We start from the raw sequence: 10,028 nt of genomic DNA on the forward strand, positions 1-10,028 counted from the left end.
ATTACCACCACATTTGCTCACGTTTCTCAAATCGAGTAACTATTTTTATCTTCAAAGGAACCCGAGTATCTCTCCTTCCGGAAGTTTGGAAGCCATTCAATGGCCGGAGCACACTGCGAGCAACGAAGAGTACTTAGTACTGGCGGCCAACAGTACGAATGTTGGGTGGAAATATAGAACCAAAACCTGTCAGTTTCAAAATGATATCTTACCATATTTGGAAAAAGAATTTAAAATATAATCGAAAAACAAGTCGAAAAACAATACATTCTTTTCGTAAGCATCCATCAATAATTAATTAATAAAGAATTAACCATTCATATCTGTATTTATTAAATATTATTTGGTAGACGAATTATGTGATTTCGTATTTTAAAACCGTTATGAGCACACTGGAGTGTTGTTTCGTCTTGTACTTCGTTCGTTTATATTCTTAAATAATATTAAAAATAAAAAAGATTCTGTTTATATTTACATCATACGTGGAAGATTAGTACGTAGGTTAAAAGTGAAGGCATCGTACTAGGTGGGAGCAGAGCGTATTTATGCCGGTTTTTGGGCGTTGTAACCTTCCCCCGAAATATATCAAGAGAGGTGCAAAAACTAAAAATTGCTTTTAAGTCCCAAAAAAGAGGGTGCATTGTTTTAATCCTGTTTACGCCCTCGGAAAAGTTTACTTTTTGTGAATTCATTTTGAGTCGAATTAACTAGACTACCAGTTTAATTAATTGAGATTGTAGATGAAATTGAATAGCCATATTAAATAAAGAGAGTACCATATTACCAACAGCAATTCTATTTATGGAAGACCCGGCTTACCGACAACATTTTCCGGTGTATTGCTTAAAAAATAAAGTAAGCCACTTCTTTGTAACAGAGCGAGCGAAGCGAATGAGGTTATTAACCTGAATGTTTGGAATTTTTAAACTTTTTTTGGTCTTGGGAGAAACTATTTTTGGTCTGAGAAACTTTTTCGCCTTGGGAGAAACTTTTTTTGGTCTTGGGAGAAACTATTTTTGGTCTGAGAAACTTTTTCGCCTTGGGAGAAACTTTTTTTGGTCTTGGGAGAAACTATTTTTGGTCTGAGAAACGTTTTTGGTCTTGGGATAAACTTTTTTCGGCTTAGGAGATAACTTGAATTTGCTGGGATAAAATCATTTCGGGCCGCAGGGAGAAAGAGGGGGAAGCCGTGTGGAGAGAAAGTTGGTAGCCGCACGGGGCGAGAAAGCGTAGCGCATGCGTTGAAACATTTCTCTCCTCTTGGAGAACTTTTTGGCGTCGCGTCATGTAAAACTTTTTCGCCTCTTGTATAACTTTTTTACAGCCTCTCCCTCCCATCTCTCGAAAATAAGGCGGTAAATTTGAATTTTAGGATTTCTCGTATCGTACTAAAGATTATTCACTTTATATTATTAGTAATTAAACTATTTAAATCCATAGCAAATAATTAATGTTACTAAGTTCGGGTTAAATATTGAATTAATTTAAATGATTAAATATAGTTCTTATAATCAAATCGCGATTAATTGTAACAGTTTCAATAAATAATTTCAAAAAGGTAAGTTAACTTCGATGATTAAGTTTGCACTCTTGGTCGCTTAAAAACGATTAAATCATGATTAAAATGATTAAATTAAATAAATCGTGACAAAATCAAGTTAGTTATTAATTTGTTTAAATCTCGATGAAGCGGATTAAATTTCGATTAAGCCGATTAAATTTCGATTAAGCCGATTAAATCTCCATTAAATCTCGATCAAATCTGATTAACTCACGATTAATTCTATTGCTATACTCTGGCCATACTGAATAGAGAGCTAAGGGCCTGTTGCAAAAGCCTTAGCGAAAGTGCTAGCCTATAGAATTTAAAATATTTAGCAGACTTTTGCAACAGGTCCCAAGCCTCAGAATCTTTTCACCGACGTCCTTCCGCCGCAAGGTGACCGGAATGGTTTTCAAAAACAATTTTAATTTTGAGATGGAGGCGAACTCGCGAAGGAACGACCTAAATTATAAAATATACTAAATAATATCAAAACGATTCTAGATAGCGAAAAAACACGAAAACCTCAATTAAATTATATTTTAAGATTAAAAGCAATTAGTAATTAAAATTAGTTGGTGGAATTGAAAATGATTATTATATTACACATTTAAACGAAATGTCGTTATATCGATAAAATATTAAATAGGCTACGTGGTTTCCCAAATTCCGCCTGGTGAAACCCATCAAGAATTTAACATCTTATACTACATTAATAAGCCTTAATTTTATTTATAGGGATTGTTAGTTGTATGATATACAGTATATTTTTTGGTTTACATTTTTGATATTTATTTATTAATTAAATAGTTTGTGAATTATTTACGTATCTTTTCTCGATGGGTTTCACCATGGACGAATTACCGAAGGACACTTCACTAGGGAAAAGACCCACGTTGGGGGGGGGGGGGGGGTAAAAATTTACTTTTTAGGGGCAAGACAAGTGATGACTCCCGAAACACGGTTGCCCTCTTATTCGCGATTTTCGGAACTATTATAAATAAAAATATTGTTTGCTCTCTTGAGAAATATTTATACATTTTATTTTACGCTCTGAATAAAGATATAAAGTGTTTTTAAATACTTACTGTTTGTTAAATCGCTAATAGACCGTTAGAAAAACGCACACTGGCTTGTTTTAAATACACGTGGAGATTCCGTGGTCACGTGACGTTTTATTTGCCCCTGAAGTCGAAGGCAGCGCGCCCTTATGAGATAATCGCGAACTATAGTTCCTACGGAACAATGAAAAGCAGCCTGGGAAGTGTCCTGGGAAAACCACGTAAATGGGATTATAGTGTTTTTCTTACTTTTTATTATCGCGACACTTTGTTTAGTGTTTTAGTTAATTTTAACCTACGCGTGCTTATAAAGCGTGGCATGTGAAATTGTGTAGGCAAATTGGTCCTATTAATGGTGGCTCAAGATCGGATGAGTGCTGGGCCGCCTAAAGTTAGCTATCACTAGCCAGGTAGGTTATGCCTCCCACTTTAATTCACAGTTGGCCGGCAGTTATCTCCGGTGCCTTTTCAACACCGCTGAGCTAGCACTTTTTTGCTATTAGGGTAGTACACCGTGGACGACTAAATCTGGACTATTAAACGTGCAGTCGGCCGACGGTCATATTTCGAGCAGATAGTGGACGGCTTTTGCGCAAGTAGGGCCGACGGAAAAACGACACCGTCGGGCCGATTTCTTTGCGCTACTGGGGTATGATTAATTTTTGAACTCCCTTTGAACCTTGGTTGGAGTAGGAACCTCGAATAGTTAATTTTTTAACTTTAATTACCAGTTTTTTAAGAATGACCGTCCGATGGTTTATTGAACGTCAGGGCCGTCTTTACATAATTGGAGGCCCCTAGGCAAAGCTATGGGCGAGACCCCTAATAACCCCACCCGAGTTTCTAACCTCCAGTGCGATGTCTATCGTCGCTATAGTCTACAACTATCGGTTCAAATAGTTTCACTTGTCCTACTAAAGGTTACTAGAGAAGAAGCTTATTCTGAATTTAAAAAATACAAATAATCAAAAGTCTTTATTCGTTTTAGATTTACCCTGGTTATAGACGCGACTAAATATGAAGTTTAAGACTTTTGAGCAATGTTAAAATAATTTTTTTTAGATTAAAATTTCTTTTGAATTTCAAAAATTGAAAAATGGTGCCCACCAGAATCTTCGGGCCCTAGGGTTGTGCCCTTTTTGCCCAATGGGAAAGACGACACTGTTGTATGTGTAATGAACCTTAATTGGTTCAATACTGAACCCTTTTAAAAATTGAACTTTCAAATGAACCTCTTCTAATATCAGTGTAACCCCCCATTTTGTTGCAAGGGAAATTGTTATAACTGGAAATAAGAAGTAAAAGTCTAATCAAGTTAGGAACAATAGAATATTCGTTTATTAGCATGAGATGCAAAGGCAGGACTTATAGAAAATATAAAATAAATATCCTAGGATACAGCGATCTCTAACTACCCTCCTGGATCAGAGATCCCGAATTCTTTAAGATGTTGCTGCATCTTCGGACTAGGAATTATTTTGGTCAGTTGATCGGCAAGAGAAATATCATCTTGCTCAATAAGATCTCGAACATGAAACATCCGGAGATCTATGTGTTTAGATCTATCTGACGTCATTAGATTTTGGGCAAGGTGAATGGCTCATTTGTTATCAATTTGTACGACTATTGGTTGAAGTACAAATGCTGTTTGCCCGATTTCTTTCAGTAGACTTTTAATCCATGTGCATTCTTTCGCCACTTCACCGAGAGCTACAAGTTCAGCCTCAACGGTACTTAACGCGGAACAACGTTGTTTTCGGCATGTTCAACTCTAATTCACGGCAGCGCCTCCTAGCTTAATTACATATCCACTGAATGATTTTTGATCTTGAATATCTGAACCCCAATCAGCGTCAGTATATACTTCAAGCGGTTTTCCACCTTTCTCAAATTTCTGTGATAGATTCTTGGTATCATTTAAGTAACGTAAAATATGCTTCATTCCTGTCCAATGGTCAGCAGACGGCCTGTGGTTAAATTGACTCATGTATGTCGCTGAGAATGCGAGATCGGGTCGTGTGTGGGTGGCCAAATACAAAAGGCTTCCAATTACTCTTCGGTATATAGTGGCTTTATCCATATCGAGATCTTGACCATCATCACATTGTTTGTATTTCACACCTAAGCATAGCGGTGTGGCTACTGCTTTCAAATAGCGCATACCCATCTCCCTTAACAGTTCAGTCGCAAAGATTGCTTGATCAAAGAAAATAACATCGTTATTCTCAGTTCAATGAATTTTTCGTGAAGAGAACGTGCTAAGCGGTTCCTAATTCTTTTACATCGAAATGTCCTTTTAGTGCGTTCTGTAAGGCATTGATCGCCTCGAGTGTTACATAGAGCACCAAATCGTCCACGTAAGTAGTGACGATGAGAGATCCGTTGAAATGATAATATACAAAAGGGTCGGCTCTTGATCTTTTAAGACCTTGGGAACATAGGAGTGCGTTCAAGTGTCTATCCCATAGATACTTTTACGTAGTCGCCAAACGTAGTCTTTGGTTTTTAGCTCTTCATTGGTAGGTGCATTTGGAAATTGTTCCCTTAAGTCTTCATTTAGGCCGTCAAAACCTTCTGGTATCTCTAAATAGACTTCTTCGTCTAATTCCGCTTTTAGGTACGCTGCAGTGATGTCCAAATGTTCGATATGCCAGCCCATTTCAACAGTTATTCCGAATAATAGCCTGGTGGTTTTCGTTTGAACGACTGGTTAATACGTTTGGTCATAGTCCATTCCAGGGATTTGGGTGTAACCCAAAGCAACAAATCTGGCTCGGTGTCTCGCTAATTTTTGTTCTTCGTCATACTTTTGTTTTGAATATCCATTTAGCTTTAACTGTCTTTCTGTTTTTCGGTCATTTCTCGTGAGGTTTTTTGCTTCTTCAAGCATAGCTTTTCGCCAATGAATACTATCTCCTCCATTTAATGCTTCTTTGCTTGATCGAGGGTCTACATGAGCTCTATTACACCTTCTGTTCATCACGTAATCTTTTGTCCAAATTGGGATTAATATTTATCTGCCACTCCTTGTTAGTTGAGGTATGTTTTCGGCAACAGCGTCATCTACATTAATAGCGTTCCCCCTCCTCGTTCTCAGAATCGCCAGTACTATATTCGTCTCCGTTGCTTGGATCAGGTTCTGCGTCGCGTTCATTGACTGGTTCCATTTCGTCATTATCCGCATCCATATCGTCTAACACTGGTACATTCAAACTGCGCCATAAGGAGTCTTCCAGGAATTCACGTTTTTCGATCGCTTCATCAAGTTTTACTTTCATTGGGAAGTTGTCTTCGTAGAACCTGACGTCACGGCTTATGAACACTTCTTCATTAGTTTCGTTCCATAGACGGTACGCTTTGGCACAGCCGTCATATCCAATGAATATGCACGCTACTCCTTTAGGGTAAAGTTTTGTGTCTCTTTTCTCATTCATTGCCCAGGCTCTGCATCCAAATACTTTCAAGTGCGAGGTTACCACTGGTCTCTTCTTGCAACGCTCAAGTGGCGCTTGGCCATTGTTTGCTTTCGTAGGACCTCTATTCCGAATGTAAACGGCAGTGTCTACTGCGTCAGCCCAAAAATATGTTGGCATACCGGATTGCAATAGTACATCGCGCCGCATCCCTAATCGTTTGATTGGCTCGTTCCGCCACGCCTTTTCTTGAGGTGTGCCTGGTACCGTTAGCTATCTGTCGATTCCTCGTTCGGTTAGCATGTTTTTGAATGAGTTAGACATGTATTCCCCTCCATTGTCACTTCTTAATGCAGCGATCTTGGTTTCGTGAAATGTTTCAACTTTTCTTCGATACGCGTCGAACCTTTCCTCTACTTGGATTTTTCAGTGCAATATATGCACTTCTGTGTATCGTGAATAGTCATACATGAATGTTACGAAGTAAGAACCTCCTCCTTTCGATTTGAGTTGAATAGGTCCAACAACATCAGACTGTACCAAACGAAGAGGCTTGTCTTCTCTAGTTAAACTTTTCTTTGGAAGATTTAGATTTCAATTTCGCTTCCATACAAACTTCGCAACAACTGATGTCCTTTTCTTCACCAACGTCCATAGTTAACGTACCGTGTCGTTCCAAATCCTCAACTGCCGAAACATGTAAATGACCCAATCTCCAATGCCATAATCGCTTTGACTCTGCTAGATTAACGGACGTCGTAGTAGGGTTTGGTCTGGTATCGGCTTCATGTATACTATAGAGACGACCTTCTTTTTGACCTTCAGCAATGAATTTTCCATCCAGTTCTATTCGTGCTAAATTCGCTTTCATGATTACATGATGCCTCGTGTCAGTAACTTGGCTAGTTGATATTAAATTACCCTTCAAATCAGGTACGTAGACAGTATTCATCAAAGTCAAATTATAGTTTCCACGGTCATCCAGTTGGATTTAGAATTCCCCCTCCGGCTACGTTGACTACGGCCTTTCGCTCTGTGAAAGTAATCAATTTGTCACGTTGGGATGTCATGTCATCGGTTGATCCACTGTCAACCACCCAATGACCATTTGAGCCTCTAGCGGTGTACTGCGTCGCAAAGAGGGCTGCATTACGGAGTGTGCTATTGCTTTCTTTGGCTACTTCCTGTTTGTTGGCGAAAATTGTCATATTATAGGTATTGACAGGTAAAAACTTAGGTTGACTATTATGTTCGTTGTGAGTGCAATCTACAGCAATATGCTCAAACTCAAGGCATTTGTACCATCTGTAATTGGCATGGGATTTAACTCTACTCTCCTTGGGGTTTGGTGATTGTGTGTTTATACTTGAATTTCTTCCTCTAGCCATGCCACCTCTGCTTCTTCTATATGATGTTCCACATTTTTGTACACTGAATTGCGTTACTAAAGCTTTATTTTGCTGTGATTCTTTTCTTTCTATCTGGCTCGTAATTCTTCTCAGATTGAAGACGAAGTTCCTCTTCAAGTAACTTGGACTTCAAAGAAGTCATAGTTAAATCTTCTTTGTCAATTCGCAGACTTCTAGCAAGATATTCATATTCTTCGAGTAATCCAAGTACTGCAAATCCAGAAATAACTGCATCAAACCCAGCATTTCTAACTTTGTGATAGAGATCATTTTGTTTTGACAAATAGTATCCACTGTATCCTATGGTTTCATCGGGTTTTTTCTCTGTGGTCACAAAATCTTTCATAAGCAAAAGGCCATGCCATGTGTCGTACTTGGTATGAATGCGCTCTAAGGTTTCCCAAATTTCTTTCGCTGTAGTACAGTCTACTATATCGTCTAGACTTTCATCATTTACTATTCTGTAAAATATAGCCCTCGCTTTTTGCGCAACTCTTAAATCTGCTCCATATCCTGGGTCCACAACAACCCAACAAGACTTTGCATCTAACAAACCTTGGGCACGCATTGACCAGTGCCTACTGCCTATAATTATTGACCCAATTTCAGTTTGATTTTCAATCTGTATTATAGCTTTACCCTATAAACTCGAAACCTTTACTTCACTTTCGTTAAGTTACAGCTGGTCGAAAATTTCTTCATGAGCCCGCTGATAAGATACAAAGGCAGGACTGCCAGAAAAAATAAAATAAATATCCTAGGATACAGCGATCTCTAACAGAAATAACCAACACATTTTTCGATATTTGAAATGCATATATCTCATTAAATATAGGCACCCCCAGGCCAATTTTTATCTTGTTAATTACGCTTATTAATGTTGATTAAAATGTTAATTTCTTGATGGTTAATCATACGTATTCTGAGAATCGAAATATGAACGTTTTGTAGAAGTGTTCGATATTGAAATGCATATACCTCAATGATTATAGCCGCCTCCAGGTCAATTACACCAGAAGCCTATAATAAGAGAAGGCTCTAACTCGCCCAAAATCGTGAAACGACTCGTTTTCGAACTAGAGGTATTCGGAGGGATACAGATTTGTTAAGCCGATATGTGGCCAGAAAATATAGTCCTTTCGATGTATTCAAACCGAGGGACTTCAGTTGTGCAAATCAACAGTGAAATCACTAGAAATCACGTAAATTTAGTAGCATTAGTAACTTTAATCAAATAAATATTGGAATCACTTGAAATCTGAAATCAATAGGATTTTGCTGGGGATTTTAAATTTTGAGACTCACCTCGTTTTTTAAATCAAGGATACGTTTCAGGTTTGCCAACCGACGCGTTTGGAGAGCAAACTACTTTTTCGTTACAAAGACTAAATGTAGCGCTCACGATATTTGCTAATCCTAGGCCGCGTTAACCTTTTTTGCTCAGTGTCGAAAACAAGACGTTTCAAAAGTTTTACGTTGGTGGTATACGGAGTTAGAGGTTTCTCTCATTATAGGCTTCTGATTACACTTATTATTTTAGATTAATATATGTATTTTGAGAAATCACTTATTTTATATATCCCACTATTTTATCAAAATATGAAAGTTTGGTTTAAATGTGTATTATGCTAAAATTTTAAATTCCACCAACTAATTTTAATACTAATTGATTTTAGTTTTAAGATATAATTTTATGTTTTCGTGTTTATTCGCTATCTAGAAGCATTTTGATATTATTTAGTTTAGTTTATAATTTAGGTCATTCCGTCGCGAGTTCTCCTCCATCTCAAAAATAAAATTGTTTTTGAAAACCATTCCGGCCACCTTGCGGCGGAAGGACGTCGGTGAAAAGATTCTGAGGCTTAGGACCTATTGCAAAAGTCTGCTTTGCTAGAATCGCATATGTTAAATGCTATGGGCATAGACAAAATACATACATAGACTGGAAGGCTCTATGGAGCAGAAAGTTTTATTTAGTCTTACTGGCCGTCTTGTTTCTGAGGCGTGAATTTTCTGAAACAAGACGTTGCGTTTTCTAGGTTGCGCGTGAAACGCGGATCACCCGTGTGTGTACTGTAGAATCCAAGGTACAACTGTAGATGGTAGTACCTGTATTAATTGTTAGATTTATTTATAACTACAATGTGTCATGATTAAATTAAGAAGTTTAAACTTATTAATTAGTTTCTGGTAAGTGTGAAAATGGGAAAGAAGCCTTCGACTCGAAGTACACATTATTGCGCTTATAAATCATGTAAAAATGCCAAGGCTAAACAAATTGGAGTTGGGTTTTTCAAGTTTCCAAAAGATAAAGAAAGGTAATTCCAAATGCAATTTTGTAATATTTTTTTCGGCTGCTCTGAAATCCAAGTGAATTTCTTTCAGGTGTATTATCTGGATTACAAATAGTGGTCGTTCCGATCTAATTGACAAGGAAATAGAGGAACTATACAATTATTACGTATGCGCTGCTCATTTTGAAAGAAAAGAATTTACGAACGATGAGAAAAATAGACTAAATTGGAATGCAATTCCAAATCCAATACAAGAATCAGAATCATTAAAATCAAATAGTTTGTCTTTAAGCCCCAAGAGGAGTTCC

The 10,028-nt window shown here is 37.6% G+C and overlaps 1 protein-coding gene across 1 annotated transcript; it reads right to left on the reverse strand.

Annotated features, from left to right (window-relative positions):
• Positions 1-4,375: 4,375 nt before the first annotated feature.
• On the reverse strand, positions 4,376-4,771 carry LOC149951645 (uncharacterized). The gene has a single exon (XM_090169634.1). It carries the CDS (start codon positions 4,769-4,771, stop codon positions 4,376-4,378), a length of 396 nt encoding a protein of 131 aa, XP_090025760.1.
• Positions 4,772-10,028: the final 5,257 nt, after the last annotated feature.

Source organism: Leiobunum rupestre, chromosome 3 (genome assembly GCF_980474605.1).
Source record: "Leiobunum rupestre chromosome 3, qqLeiRupe1.1.hap1, whole genome shotgun sequence".
Taxonomy (NCBI): domain Eukaryota; kingdom Metazoa; phylum Arthropoda; class Arachnida; order Opiliones; family Sclerosomatidae; genus Leiobunum; species Leiobunum rupestre.

Excerpts from the sequence above, each read along its gene's own strand:
- LOC149951645 (XM_090169634.1), bottom strand. The coding sequence starts at position 4,771 with ATGGGTATGCGCTATTTGAAAGCAGTAGCCACACCGCTATGCTTAGGT.